Below are 16,202 nucleotides of genomic sequence, written 5' to 3'. Positions count from 1 at the left end.
TCAGATAGTATTTGAACATGTTTGCTAGAAGTTTTGTTTCTGAATTTACAGGCTCACGACAGCCCTGTAAGGGCTATGACTTGGTCACACAATGATATGTGGATGCTGACAGCAGACCACGGGGGATATGTGAAATACTGGCAGTCCAACATGAACAACGTCAAGATGTTCCAGGCACATAAGGAGGCGATTAGAGAGGCCAGGTTTATACACAATATACCATTTTCTGTAGTACCTATTGCCATGATTAGACTGTTCTCTAAGTGTATTCTGGGTGCAGAAATGCATGGGTTCTGTCAGATTCTGGGAAACTTCCTGCACCACATAAACACAATATTTTCTTTTGTTTCCACATTCTCACCGTTTTGCTGGCACCTTTCTGAACTAGTATTGTCCCAGTATCTGCCTCTGCAATATGTTAGAGATGTATTTGTCTGCCGCATTTTGCACTGGTATTCTTTTCATTTTTATATGGTGACGATGTGTATCAGTTATTCCTTTTTATACGCACTGTGTAAGACGACAATTTCATTCCAAATAAAGAATTCAGTCTTTAATAATCCAACTGAATAAAATATAAAGCCTTCAGAAATAAAACACCTGCATAGTTCTCACAAAATAATAAAACACTAAATAAAGTGAAGAACTGCTTGGCCTGGTGAAGCCAAGACTTCCAGTAATACTAAATACCCACGCAGACTGCCACATACAGAAGTCTAATGTTAATACTGAATGGGTTCATCAAGCTTGAAACTGTAAGCAAGCCATTGAAAAGAAGACTATAGGATATTCTCCTGGTTCAGTGTTGATGCCTCAGTTGTGCAAATGTCTATTTATATAAAAAATGGAACCTAAAGCGATACTATCAGTAAGATGTAAATGAAGGATGTTTCTAAAGCAAACCTGCACTTAATCTTTAGTAAGATATGGAAATGTTTTTAAAGTAAGCCTGAAGAGAAGCTGCAGATCCAAAATGAAGCTAAAGCAGTGTTTCTTCGGGTTCAGGTGCTGGCCCTTGGCGATAATGGTTCACTGCCACAAAACCACTTTCCACTGAAGTCACCATTTTTCTTTGATAGGGTGCAGCATTTTCTGCCAGAGTTTGGTTATCAGAAGTACTTACATTGGATTCAGTTACAGTCTGACTATCATGGCCATACACTGAATTTCTCTACTGTTTTAAGCCCTTTCCTGATCATAAAGATCTAGGATTTCACGAGGGCGCCCTCATGGTCTTTCGCTGCACCAGAAAGGAAGTGAGTGCCTGTCAGTTGCTGGAGGTGTTCCCTAATCATGTGGCTAAATAACTCCTTGCTTTTCCAGTGACTTCCATCAAGTGATATTGACTGCGCAGTCTTGAAGCTTCTTCTGTCTCTGTAGGATTCTTTTCATGGTGTTGATGGAGTGTAAAAAGAGTGATTTTTTTCCAAATTACTTTTACAATAAGTGGTACACTTGTTTTATATACAATTTTTTCCACAGTTAATCCAACTAGTGTTTTCCTGTGACCAGCTTTCCCTTATTTTTGCTTCTCTGCTGCAAAGCACGTGTGGCTGAAGAGGAGTTTTTTCCTAAGAACTGTTCTCCTGTCCTTCTACACAGTGTCACTTACTTACGGTATTACCAAACATGAAAATATAGGGTGACAGTTACCAAATCCTATTGATGTTGCTTCTCATCCTGCAGAGAAGGCGCTACTGTGTGTGGTCATAAGTAGGAAGGTGCTAAGAATAAATTCTGGATTTTTTTCCTCATTTGACAGGGGACTGCAATGCGATAGTAATACTGTGCTAAATTCATGTCTTGTGATGAAGTGTCATTTGGCAGGCACTATATTCACTTAAAAGTCCCTATGTTCAAATGCATCCTTCAGTGTATAACACATTACAGTATAATTTGCCCTGTCTGAGAAGCATAGATAATCTGTTAAATGCTGACTTCTTTCCCCTGCTGTGTGTCTTCATGTAACAGTTTCTCACCCACGGATAATAAATTTGCTACATGCTCTGACGACGGCACTGTTAGAATCTGGGACTTTCTACGTTGCCATGAGGAGAGAATTCTTCGAGGTATGTGTACCAAAAGTACTGATTGGGGTATTTCAGGAGGGGGAAAACCTTTTTTTTAACTAGGTGTTCACAATAGAGAAGTACCCGCTTGTCTACATTTTTGTATTACATCCCTGTCTTAAATCCTCCAAACAAGTTTTTGTTTGGCTGCTGCTACAGGTGCCTTCTAATACTCAGATAGGCTGCAGTTCACAATGGCATTACTCTGTTTACTGTCCCCATAAGGTCTAAGCAATGGAGGTGGATACAAGGACATTATTTCTACTGCTAATGTTGGTAGAAGCAGCTGTTTCTGGGTCAGGAATACATTTATCTTTCTCCAAAGCTTAATCTTTGTGACCGCTTTTACTTCCCAACATCCATCTTCATGCAGAGGATTCCATTCTTTTCATGGGAGTGCCTTCCATTCTGATTTCTTCAGAGGCAAGGTAGTTACTTTTTCTCAGTCCTTAGGAGGAGAGCATTTAGGTAGAGAAAACAAGTAAATTTTGATCACATCATGCATAGCACATGCAAATAATCCTAGCTTTGGTTCAATAGTTTTCTGTCCACCATCTGTGTATGCTAATTTCTGGTGCCTTTCCATGGTCTTGTTGAGCTTTCTCCTTCTCTTGTTGCAATCTTACTGAGCAATAACAGTAGCTTCTGACAACTGGTCCTTTCTTGCCGAAGATGTCAAAGGTACATAATTTAATAGGAGAATGTATTAAAGACTGCCATGAGATTGGGGGTTGTAGGCATGCACATAAACTGAAAAGAAGCTATGCAATAAAACCATGGAATTTCAGTTTTAGGTGCGTGGGCTTGTTCAGTGCTTTCCTAAACTTGAGGATTTCTCTTTTTTCAAATCATGCTTCCAACTTGGACCTGCATTATGTATTTTCTGAAGTAGAGCTCTCCCTGTTTCTCTTGACTCTTAAGCTCTCTTGCTTTTCTAATGCATTACTTTTAAACACCGCTACTTTGAAAAGGCACTGGGCTCCAGCAGTTCTTGCGATAATGATATTCTAACAGAATCTGTGCATAGACACTATGGTAGCTGTGTTCTTTGCAGGAGCTGGCAAGTGAATTTCTAGGCCATGTCATTTACACCCGTTATTCTGGAAGGACCCAAACAGATTTAGGGCTGTTTTGCTTCATGCTTTACAAAAGAAATTCTGCACTAAACACATTCTGTGCCCTCCTCCAGGTTTGTGCTAACTACTCATTTAAACTGTGTGCAGGAAACGGGGATTGCCTCCCTGCAGAGTTGTCAAGATTATAAAAATCCCTCCGGTTCTTCTACATTCTTTTACCATTCTGCATAAAGTAGGAGGAATAAAGCATTTAGTTTAGGTCATAAAGAACAGAACTTGCATTACGTTTCGTTCTGTTAACTTGCGTACTTGAACATTGTGATAATGGCTATAGCTTAAATAGAATTCTGCTTTAATTTCTTATAGTTTATACATCTTAATATACACTTTTTAGTTTGCAGAATAGCTCTATAAAGAATATCTTTACTTCTGCTTATATAAGGTACCCATAATACCCTTCGTCTTCTGTCTAAGTTGGAATTATTTTGAAAACTTTGCATATCTGGATAGGATTGGACAGGGTAGATTATTCTGCATTTCTGCTGTCAGATAAGAAAAAAAAATAAAAATAAAACAACAAAAACCCAAAAACAAAACAAAAAACCAAACCCCACCACCAAAAAAAATCCTCCACAACAAAACCAAAACAATACCCAAAGCCCCGAGCGTTGGGGGTGGGAGGATGTTTCTGCAAAACATGCAAGTTTGATTTGGTTGTGGTCCCTAGCACTATGATTAAATATGGTCAGAAGACATTATTTGAAAGAGCTGTATGGTAACACTTAGGTAGCTTTCTTGGTGGAAGATAACAAGCTTTCATTTTGTTATTTGGAGTTTAGATCTTACGGCTTTAGGAAAATGATCTTCAGCTTTTTGCTTCTCCACATGCATTCTGCTTTTCTGTGTTTAGGAGTGTGGCCTGTAAAACTTCGCTTAATACAGCCTTCAAAACGTGTAAATATTCATGCCATTGCCGTTCCAAAGTTAATGATCTGTAAATTAAAATGCTGGTGGCATTTCATTAAAAATATACTTCATTATGTACAAAAAGTGTTCGGATCAAATACCATGCTAAGGAATGTTTTTTATTTCCTACTTTCACAAACCGTGCTTCGGCTCTTCTGGTTAATATTTGGTGCTGTGCAGTTGAAGGGATTCTACAGTGTAGCCTAAGACCCTTGTTTCATTTAGTGTGTTTCATGGTATTCTTCAGGTTATCACACTGAATTATAAAAATCAAATGAAACTCCATTTACAGTCAGATGTGTTCATAAAAAAGATTATCTCTCACGGGGATACAATATCAAGATATCATTATTCCTACTTTTTCAGTAACAAATTAAGGAATATATTTTTAGAAAAAAACTTGAGAACTTTCGTGCTCAGGGATGCTTTTAAAGCAATTCTATAAAGAGCATTAAAGATAGCGAGATAATTCTATAAAGATAGCGACAAAATTCTATAGACTCGTTACAATGCTTTTGTTTATACTGGAATGAACGAATATAACTTATTTCTATTATTTGATGAAATGGTTCCCTTTACATGAAACTGATCTGAAGGAACCATTCTAGTCTCACCTTTCCAAGGGAACTGGAAAAACAAATTGGAAGTGGTAACATAGGACTTCTTCAGGTTTTGCTGGAGTTTTTTCAGCTGTCTACAGTAAGCTACAACATTTCTTCAGTAGTTAAAGCCACGAATAAGTGGGCCGCATGAGAAATACTTATTAACTGTGCCTAGCTTCCTTTTAATTTGTCAAAATGAAAATAAACAGGACACCCTGTTTTGTTCTTTGTACATAATGCCAGAAGTTCTGGATCTTTTTTTCTTCAATCTGGCTCAGAGCCCCTTTGTTTTTCACTGATTTATGTTATTTTGCTGCTGCTCTACTGTCGTGACTTGCCAGGGCGTAGCAGGTGGAGTTTGGGTGTTTTGTTAGTAGTATGTGCAAATTTAGCGGGCTCCTTTTTAATATCATAAAGAAATAAATAGGAATTAAAATATTCCCAATTTCTAGGGGATTCATCTTTAAGTAATTAATTTTCAAGTGGATTATCTTGGAAGAAGTTGAAGGTGGGGGAAGCAGCATTGTCATCGTCACTTATTTGCTGGCTTCCCCTCAGCTCGATTACTGTCTGTCTCTTCTCTTGCAGTAAAGGTGCTGTACTCCTAATGCTGCACTGGTAGTTTTTACCTGTGTTAAATCTGGAATGTTACCATCTTGGTGATGATAACAAGTACAGTTTGGTGCACTTGCTAAAATCCACTCGTAGTAATCGAAGTGGTGTTAAAATAAAAGTTTTTGGTGTTTGTTTTTTTTTTTTAAATAACAAGACATGAAGAACAATCTATAGCGTAGCAATATGTTGTTTTCATGTCAATAATCTGTTACTCTAAAAGGCGTTTCCAGTAATGGCATTCGTAACAGAACACTACCAGGTCTTTAGTCTAAACAGTTGTAGTGCAGCTAATGCCAGGACTCATGTAAACAGTCCCCATTTCTATAAGTATGTACACACTGATAACTTTTGATAATGCTAACTGCATCTAGTGAAAAAATGTATGCAATAAACACTTGATGTTGCCTTATTTCTATTGAGAAATTAATGCTACCGATGATTTGACTAGTGGCTGTGAGTCTTCTGGTTTTGGTTCCGTGCTAATTTATCTCGTGAGAACATTTTGAGTAGGTCATTTGTAAACACGTGATTCCTTAATTATTCCCAGCATGAAATCATGGCTTAGGAGGCTACAAACACATTTCAGTGTTCTCAGCTCCATTGACCGTCCTTGTCTTTCCTTTCACAGTCACATGCACAAAATCCAGCAGAAACGTGTGCCTAGGAGGACTGTAAGGTTTTCATTTTGAAGTCTAGATGAGCTGTATGTTCACAGGATTTCAGGTTGCCTGGCTTAAACAGGTCTCCTGGGGAGAATGACTCTACCCATCTCTCTGAAGGATGGTAGCTCAGGATTTGATAAGATATTTTGTAGATAAGTTTTTCTATTTGCTGGCTGTAAAGCAAGTAATACACTAAATGATCTTCCAGCCAACATGGTAGATTTGGCAAAAGACCTTTCTTATCCTAACTTGAACAATTAAAAGCAATTGTGATTCCTTTACATTCTGTCTGGATTTAAAATTTGCAATTTGTAGTGCCATGTAATTTCTTACTAGTATGTGATTTACTCTAAGGAAGGTCTTTTGCCTGTCTTTAATAACATTGTTCTGCCTGGAGTTTCCTATTCAGGCCTAACACCAGCGCAAAACCCCATCACCTATAAAATAACATGTACATGTGTACGTGCATGCAGAAGTCACAGCAATCACATAAACTTATTTTTTTTGTCTGCTCACAAGTTCTGAAAAAGTGTCTCCACAGCTAGTCATACTGAAATAACTGGAGAATTTTTTCTTTCTTTCTTTCTTTCTTCCTTCCTTCTACTCCGTTTCTGGATCTTCATCAGCAAATAAAATACCACGAAGCATCTTAGTTGTTTTAATCTATTGTATGGTTTGAACACTCTGCACTTTTTGCATGAAAGTGAAGGATCTCTTCAAAGTTTTTGATATCCGCTTCCTCAGTCAAATTGCAAATCCTGTACTTTAATTCAGAGATAACGCGTTCAGTAGTTAAAAGGATCCTGAGAACCAGAACTAACCATAACTACATCTTCAGTTTGGTCCTTGGCTTTTAAACATAGATTTGTAGCTAGCTCGTATCCTTTGAAGAAGGTAGCTTCTAGAACTGTTACCTTTTCCTGGAATGTAACTGAAATCTACGTTGGATAATGTAAAAGGAAGAAAATTCCTGGTGGTGCTGTTTCCATCTTTCTTCCCTTTAGGTGAGGTTTTTCTATTGTTTAGCTTGTCTCAGTAGGGAGAGAAAATCCAGCAAATTCAAGTGTGTATACGTTGATACTGTAAAGAGTAGGTTTCTCTTAAGGAGATGTAGTGTTTAAACCTTCAGTATTTTGTGGGGGCTTGCTGCTTCATGCTGTTAGGATTTCAGGTATATCTGATATGTCTTTTAGTCTGCTGATGCATCCCTACATGAATGAATATTAGAAGGATTTTTCCTCAGAACAAAAACCCAAGGTGAAATGAGACCTGGCTGATGTGGGCACCAACCTTATCAATCTAGAGCAGGCAAGTCCTCGAATTTTTGAACTTAAAAAAGATGAGCTGTTTTTGAAATGCTAGTATTGAATCCCTTAAATACCTTTGTCGGTACATTTTAGTGTGGCAGCTTATGTTACAGGTCTCTGATCTTCATGAATCTTCATTGCCAAAGCAAAATTTGGCATGAGAGAGAGGGCTAAGCTGCAGCTAAGTCTTTTGAGGTACAGTTACGCTCTGAATGGCTGTGCATCAAACTTTTCATGTGTTTTAGACACAAGAAATGTCAGGGAACTCACCCACTGGGACGTTAATAGTGAATCTATGAGGGTTTTTTTTTCCTTCACAGTTCGGGTCGCTTGCACAACTGGTGATGCAGGAGCACTTTTATTCTGCTGTATGCATTGCACCAGCCCTCATGCTGCTGCTTTGGGGTTGCGTTGCCTTTGTGAGATTAAGAGTTAGGAATACTGTGTAGTTTCTGGCTTCATAAATGCAAAATACACTTTCCTAGTATCTTTCTCTACACTTTTTGCAGAGTTAAGTGACACCAAGGACTTGGAGAGTGAATACATATACACCTTCCTGAGCTCATAGGTCACCTCAGGCACTGCTGCTTGCTAGGGCAATGGGTATAACCTACGCTAGGTGGGAGGAATCCAGTCTCTTCTTGCTTGAGACTGGTAATGTTCAGGTGTTGTCTAGCAGCTCGGTTTTATTCCTGAATATGACCTTCAGGGCTACAGCATCTTGGTTTTCTCTATATAGGAAACTTTATTAGAGGTAGACTTGTTAAAATACCCAGTTCTGATTGTGTGAAATGTAAAAATCCATCTGAGAGTTGAGAAAGAAGCTTCCTGATGTGTTGATTTTATATAAGCTTCTATCTGTGAAATGTTACGGATTGGACAAAAATTTTATTTCGATCAACTGTACTTGAGGTCCCTGCTTTCTGTGATTAAAAGTTGGTGATTAGAAGGTAGCTTCATGATGCCTTTGCTCTGCTCCCTAAAACAATGCCAGGAGAATTAGAGGGTATTGAAGACTGCTGTTAGAGCTGGTTGCATCTGATATGCCTAAAAGCATTTGGTTTATATTGCAGTTGAAGTACAACGTAAGTCTTAAGAGTTCTAGATTCTGGATGAGAATCAGTGTTTTTGAAAATCCTGAAAAGTTAATAACTAAGAATATATAGCATTCTTAAAGAATGAATGAAAGAGATCATGAGAGATCAGCTATGCTGTCATACTATAAAAAAAATTATACTGGATGCTTCTGTCAGTGCTTTTCATGAGACAAGAATAAAGAGGCTCTTAGTGCAAGAATGAGGTTATTTCAGATTGAACTTTGAAATCTCTCCCTCCCTGAAAATTACCTTGAAGCTGAAATTATCTGATCTCTCACATTGAGTCTGAGGGCAAATTTTACACGATAAGGCTGATACTTGTAATAACTATGTTTTGTTAAGCTTGGAAGAATATTGAGACACCCTAGTGTTTCACAGGACAGTCCTTAGTGCTGCTGAAATACATGTTACTTCCTTAAGAAATGTTATGACCATTATGCATCATGAGGATTTCTTGCATCTTCTTCCTTTTGTGTGGTTGATAATTGCAAGGGGTAGATAAATACTGAAGAAACCTTCTTTTTTACCGTTTGTTAGCCTAAATACTTCAGTGGAGAGAACTTTGCTGTCATCTGTTGTGACTACATACAGAAGTAAACATAATACGGCATGATACTCTGCATAGTGGTCAGGATTTCACCTAAAGTGAGAATTGTTGATGCAGCAGTGAGCTTTGTCCTCAAGCCCCGCTCATGGTCGTTGAGAAGGAAAAACACTATTTTAAGTGGATTACATTGATACTAATGAAGAAAGTCCCGAACTACAGAGGCATTTAAATACCGATGCGAAGCTGATCCCGGTGTTTCTTTCTTGGCACAAGTGTAATTATTGAAAAGGGTGCAGGCTGTATGCATTAAGGATGGTGGCTTCCTGGTAGCTACTCACCAGTATTTGTCATATCAAAGCTTCTCAACAGAAATAAAATCATCTCAGGTTAGTCTTGTGCAAGTTACATTGGTGACTCATCTTCTCTGATAAAATCCTATGCAGATAAAGACTCAGAATTGGGCACTTCCTTTATTTTTGTTATAGACTCCTTCATCTGACATACCATTTCCTACTAGAGTGTAATTACAGAAACATGCTATTACAGAATAAATAGTAGAAGTCTTAAAAAAAACCCAAACAAACAAACAAAACAACAAAACAAAAACCATAATTCCCTGGTGAAAATAATCCATCTGTCCTTAGAAACTTTCCTTGCAGGCTTCTTGACTCCACTTTTCTTTTGCGTGTGGATTAAACAGACCACTCTTTTCTTTTTTTTTTTTTTTTTTTTTTCCTTTTCATATCCTGTAGTTACTGTACTAAAAGCTTTTGTGCATCTAGGTAAGCACTGACTCTGCAAAGCATCGGATGTTTTCTTTTGCATCGTGTCAATTCTGCATACTCAGACTATTTCCCATTGCAGTGCATTTGGCTCTGAGTGATGTTCTGGCTTTAGTAGTGAAACACTTTGCATCGTTTTATCATATGAATAACATCGCAGTTCTCATACTTCAGATGACACGTCCATATGGACAGCCAGGCACTGGGCGATGGGGAGATAGTTTGCAAATATTTTCCCTAAAATATGATGGTATTTTTTTTTCTCTCTTCCTTACCTGCCTGGCCTTACATTCTCATGAGAAAGCTAGTCTTGCTCCTAACACCTTGAGTTGGTAGGAAGACACAGAGCCTAAAGAGAAACTGGGGAGTGTGCTGAAATGGGATCGTATAGCAGACCAGGAGAAAGGGATGAATAAGGATTATGAAAAACAATTGGGTGAAAGGTGGCTGCAAAGGAGGATAGCAAATGGGAGGAAAGTGCGGAGGCTGTGTCAGTATGAAAAAATAACACAACAGCTGGTGTAATGATTGAGAAAAGACAGTGGCGGTGTGAGCCGGAAGATAAGATTAGAAGCTAAGGGAAGCGATGCTCCTGGCATCGTGGGCAGAAATCAGGGCAGAGGCAGTTGCCGGAGCAGCCAGAGAAGAGGGTGGGTTTTTATGGCTGAATGACACACTGAGACACAAGCAGATGGTACATAACGTACTGTGAGTCTGTGTGTATATATACTGCAGTGTGTGTGTGGAAATGTCTAATAATAGTACCCGTATACATACACTTTTTTTTCCCCCTAATCTCTCTGAGAGTCATGACACAGAACATAAAATTTAAGAGACTCCAGTTGATGGGTTTGAGTAGAGTTAGGAACACGTTCTGTATCCATTCGGAAGATGAGTGTGGAGCACTATTTTAGTGAGTGAACGATACCATCATTCCTACTGTAACTAGGAGAAAGCTGTCTGTACCACTTGATTAAAACTCCTTATGTTTTTTACTAGTCCCTAAGAAGTAATGTGGATCTCTTCTCTTCCCCTCTTTTGTCCATTTAATAACTCTAAAATGGAAATATCCAATAGTTGCTCTTCAGACCTAAAGCCAGCTCTGCATTGTGTCAGTTGAGAATATAATCAAGGCACATACATGCTGCGTGCTTCCGCAAAAAGCGGTTGATTAGATTAAGCATGCAAACATGTAATCAACATTAATTTTAAAAGTACAGTGCCAGAACTTTCCGAGTGACTGAGATTCATTTCACAGTGAAAATACACACTGTCATTTAATTTTGCGACAGATAAAGGCTTTTTGTTGAAAACAAAACCCTTCTCAAGGGAAGACATTTTGATTTTTATTGTGGAAAGTATATATGTGTACTGCAGGTAAAGTAACTGTCTTGGAAGTTTCATAAATTCATGTTTAGAGAGAAAGGTATTTTTACAGGTGTTGTGGAAAAAAAAATAATATGATAGGGCTGTTAAGTGTCTCAGCTTCAAGGAAGCAGAGCTGTAAGCATCAGAAGTACAGCTATATAGGAGAAAACTACATTTCAAAAGATTCTTCCCTTATAAAAAGTTTCACAGACTGAAGTTTAACATTTCTTCCAGACAGCTTGGATTACTACTAGTAATTATTATCTCAATGGAAGCATTTGATATTTCTAGTTCTGCAAGACACTATTTTAATACACTACACAATCCCTCAAGTTCTCGCTTGCATTCAATTTAAAGCACGAGTTATGTATATTTTTTTTTAAATGCAGTATCTCTTTAGTATTTGTCATATTATGTATAAATTGATTTTGTAGGTAGGTAGAACTATTCCAGATATAACTACAACCACGTAAAGAAGTAGTTGTTTCACTTCAGTATGATTTTCTGGTGCAGACAAGGCAAGGACAGCAAGTATGTTCCATGTATTGTCTTTGAAGATGGAAAGTTCTCTTTAACTGGTTTTGACCATTCATAGAAATTGTGTGTGTGCCTTTTTGCTCACCAAAATAAGCTTTTAAGGGGAACTTCTCATGGCTAAGTATGAGCCTGGGCTGAGAAACTGGAAGCTAACTGTAACAGGACTAGAATAGGTGCTTCTACCAAGTACCCAAGATCTCAGAGAGTAAACTTAGAATTCCTGTTCAAAAAAGCTGAGGAATGTGTTCCCTTGGCTGCTTTAAGTTGGGAAAAATGGTATCTTTTAGTAAAAAGCCAACCCAGCTTTCTGGTGTGTGCTGACAAATGCGTATTTTCTACCATATCTGCAGTGTCTTTTTCTTTTGCCTTTTTGTTTAGAATGATGGACCGTGAACATACTTTAAATGTTATATTAAAATCTTAATTTTTAAACTTACATAACTTTAAAAAAACCTTCCTCTAAAAAGAGTCATAACACCTGGTAAATCAGGAGCTTAACTGTAGCTATTTTAGCCCTCAAACAAAGAGTAGGATGAAATGATGACAAAATGTAGCTCAGGACCCAGTCTATTATTACTATTATTATGTGTTAGGGAAAATCAAGTCTAAATATTTATACAGTACTTCTACATTGGAACTTCCATTTATAGTTGACTGCTTTCTTGTCCATCTGTTAAAGATTTAAGGAAGGAGTAGCTCTGATAAGTATTTGCTGTCCTTAGACTGCGAATTTGCATAGCAAGACTTCAGCATTCTTCCTTGCTTAACACAAGGCCTGATGCTCATTGAGAACTATTTTTCATCAAAAGTTGAGTTTCTTCCTGGCTTTATAAATGATCAGTCCGCTTAAAGATTAAAAAAATCCGAGTAACTTCTTTCAGCTCAATGAAGAGCTTAATCCATGAGCCCCTCGGCCCATTCTGTGGTAGAAAGTTGTCCTGAGATGGGGCACAGAGTTTCGGATGAAAGGGAAGCATTTTCCTTTGAAACGAGAATTTTCATGATTCCTTAATATTTGGAGATACATAGCACCAGTTGATGTATAAACGGTACTCACAGGTAAGTGATTTCCCGCTTAAGTACAAGTCTAATGGGAATCCCCAGAAGTTTGATTTCAGACTTATTTGATGTTCCAGGTACGTTGCAGTTAGAAAAATAAGTATGACAGTAAAGTTAACAGTTCTAAAACAGAAAAATATTTTAGTTTATCTCCTTCTCTAGTCCAGTGGAAAATTTAAAATGCTATTTTGATTGGGAAGACGGAGGGTCTTATTTTCAGGTTTTTTTGTTTTATTTTCTTAGCCGTTCTCCTGCTAGTGCGGTAGAGCAGTGTGGGAGTTTTGCTTAATATCAGATATTGTGCAGTCTCTGTCCTTGGCGGGTTTCAAAATAAAACCGGATAAACCCGTGAGCAGCCTGGTCTGACCCAGTGGCTTTGAGCTGGAGGTTGAACAGAAGAGTCCTGAGGTTCCTTCCGACCTGACTTAACCTGTGGTTTTGTCCCAGATTCCCCTGTTTTGCCAAAGGGGAGACAAAGGACGAAAAAATCCTGGTGATTTAATTTTTAGTTACCTTCAGCTGTACACCAGCATATGTGACATAAGGAGCTGACGTTCAAAAAGACTGTGTCAAAAATTCATTATTTTTTTTAGTTTGTTTTTCTTCCAGCATTTAACATGCCTGAGGAAATGCATGCTATCCATGTTTAGTGGAACTTCATCCAGAGATGATAGATGTTTGATCATTCCATAGTGATTAATAGTGTGTTCAGCTTAATCATTCCTGAAGTTTAAGTATTGCTTAGAGCCCTCCTACAAGCAATGAAAATTTGTTGTAAATAAGGTGGAAGATGTGATAGCGTGCTGTCAGCGTCTTCGGAGCTCCTTCCAATTATGGAATAACTGAGGTAAAACAATATCTAAAGACATAAAAATATACATATATATGCATATGTAATTTTAGTCCATTTCTGTAAGTACACAGCCTCTTTAATGGTACCCAGTGGAATATTTTATGGACCTAATGTTAGTTTGCTGCTTTCTTGTTTGTTTCAAAATTATGCAGTCCTGAAATAGAGTGTGCGGGCAGTGTTGTAAAGCTCTAAAGCACGCACACAATTTAAATAGATTGGAAATACTTGTTCTAAAATAAAAAAGTAATTTAGGTAACTGCTTTACTCCCTAAACTGAAGCAGCCTCAGTTTGCCTGTCTGCTTTGCCATTACTGTTCTCTAAGGTGCATTTCTTTAGGTCATGTTTCTCCAAAGCTGCCATGAGGAGACCCAGTGTGGTTGTAAACATTGGCCTTTTTTTCTGAATGAAATGAGTATTAAGAGTTTGTTTGTGGGGTTTTTTTTTGTTTCTTTTTTTCAAGCAAAAGCTGGTCTGTGTTGTTGATGCCCACACCTATGCCAGGTCTTGACTGACTTTTGTGTCTAAAACCAAATTATTTAATTAAGTTTCAAGTTTAAGCATATTAACAGAAGACTGCACAATATTAAATATAAGTTTGATACTGCAATTATCTTAAAGTTAAAAAAAAGAAAAAATCAGAAGTTGCTTTCTCTTGAAACGTGCTACTTCTCAAGCACTTGAAAAGTCCAAGCCACGTTTGTTCTGGTGTTTCTACTACAGGTGAGTTTAGAAAGGAATCACAACACATTTCACAGTCTGTAGACAGAATTCCCCCTTCTGAATTGCAGTTAATCAGTAGCAAGGGAGAGTCGCATGCGGCAGACGCTGCCTGGCCGGCTATCAGCCGTGCTGTGTATAGCGTGGTTACAGGAGCTCCAGGCTGGTAGCGGGAGGTCTCGGTTTTCTCAAGGCTGTGCGGGTCTGCAGCTCGGCATGCTGCCTGGGCCAGGAGAACCCTGCCTTTTCTTTATTTCCTTCTGCTCTTTCTTACCCATGCATAGCTCCTAGGCTTAAAGAAGGTTTTTGATTAGACCAGCTGATTTAGTTAGAAAAAAGGGTTGGGATTTTTTGTTTTGTTTTTTTAAAAGCCACACCAGCCAATCTTAAGGACACAAACTTGCTTGTTTTAGGTCAGCTGGTACGCTTGGATAGTAAGATTTCGTTTCCCTACAGATCTTGCTTTGTGCTCTTAAATCCTTCAGACAGTTCCCTAGCAGGAACTCCACCTGCTTCAAATGAATTTCTAAGGAGTTTTCTCTTTGGCAATGCACATATTCTCAAAATCATTATTCTCTTGGCTAGTTTTCTGAATCTAGTGATTAGGAATACTGATAATATTGACGAACATGGATTTCTGCGGACCGCCGTTCTCCTTTTGGAAGTCCCTGTTCTTCAGAGACTTGACAAGTAAGCGTATGGTATTAAGACTAGGAACATAAAAAGCTAAATTCACTTAGACGATTCTTTTACTATATTAAATTGATTTATACTCTGCAGTTGTATTCTGGAGATCTTTGAGCAAAGGTAGGTTCTCTCTTTCACGCTCTCCCCAGCTTATCAGGAGTATTCTTTGCTTCCAAAGGAATGTGGGGGGGAAATGATCATTCCAATCACCTACATAAAGCATGTGAGACTTGTCATTTCTGTAGTATGTATGGCTTTTGCTGACAAAACAGGACTTTTATAAAAATGCAACCAGAAATTTTAATGCTAGCATTAAACTTTAGAATTTCTGTGCTCACACGATAAAGCTGGAATGGTGGAGGCTTTAAATAGCAGGTGCAGTCTTGCCAGCCATTTTTGTAGAGGTGTAACTGCTGCTTCCTGTCTGGAAAAAGAAAAAAATACCCTGCTTGCTCAGAGGCTTCTTCACATGCTGCGTGCTTCACGGAATTCTGCAAGGAATATCCACTCTTTCTGCTCAGGAGCGCTTCCTATGTACGTTTCAGTCTGCGATTTCACCATGAGGATGTCTGTTCCTAGTAAGTTTGGATGCGGAAATCCTGGCACTGGAACCTGTCTGTGTTGTGTTCTGCACGATGGTTGCAGTTGCTTTAGTTTCTGCAGAGCTGTCACATCAGGTATCACCACTGCAACACGTCGCACGCCATAGCACTTCACTGAAATTCTAAATAATGGGGTTTTATCCCACAGAGACTATTTACTAGAAATACCAGAAGTTGTCGTTAACCCATTGCAAAACATTTTATTGACCAAATTAGTAACTTTCCTTCCAATAGAATGCTGGTATTTAAATAACTTAAATTTTTAACTTCTGCTTTCGCAAGACACCAAAATGCAAGTAAGGAATAGGCGTGAGACAGGTTTTTCTGAAAAATACCTGGAAGGATTTGTTAAAGCAGCAATCATCACAAGTATCTAGCAAACGTAGTTTAGTAGTGATACTTGAACAACTTGGGGAACGTTAATTAGAATTTAATTTTGCTTCTAATTTGAAGCACCATATTAAAAATCTTAGAAATCAGTGCTGCATTTACTAGATGTGAAGAATATCAGAATGTTTTTCCTGGCGTGTCTCCTCTTTGCCATCCTTTCACAGAAAGGGGGACGGGAGCTTAGGAGTGAAAAGTGAATTAATTTTTCAGTGTATTGCAGTCTGTGGCTCTTTGATGCCAGTGACTGTGAGTTGGACATCCGCAT

General features: G+C 38.3%; 1 protein-coding gene across 5 annotated transcripts in view; it reads left to right on the top strand.

Annotated features, from left to right (window-relative positions):
- The window catches only part of WDR33 (WD repeat domain 33), a 71,379-nt gene that overhangs the window by 21,973 nt on the left and 33,204 nt on the right, over positions 1-16,202 (top strand). For 3 of the 5 annotated variants that reach the window (XM_074592452.1, XM_074592448.1, XM_074592449.1), the window contains exons 6-7: positions 52-203; positions 1,972-2,069. In XM_074592452.1, the coding sequence (XP_074448553.1) occupies positions 52-203; positions 1,972-2,069 (250 nt within the window). Of the gene's footprint in view, positions 1-51; positions 204-1,971; positions 2,070-8,931; positions 9,507-12,509; positions 12,533-16,202 lie in introns of those variants that run through there. The other 2 variants (XM_074592450.1, XM_074592451.1) reach the window with 2 other exon arrangements.

Source organism: Larus michahellis, chromosome 6 (assembly GCF_964199755.1).
Source record: "Larus michahellis chromosome 6, bLarMic1.1, whole genome shotgun sequence".
Lineage (NCBI taxonomy): Eukaryota > Metazoa > Chordata > Aves > Charadriiformes > Laridae > Larus > Larus michahellis.
Note: the sequence above shows the minus strand (reverse complement) of the source record. Positions and strands in the feature narration are given on the sequence as shown.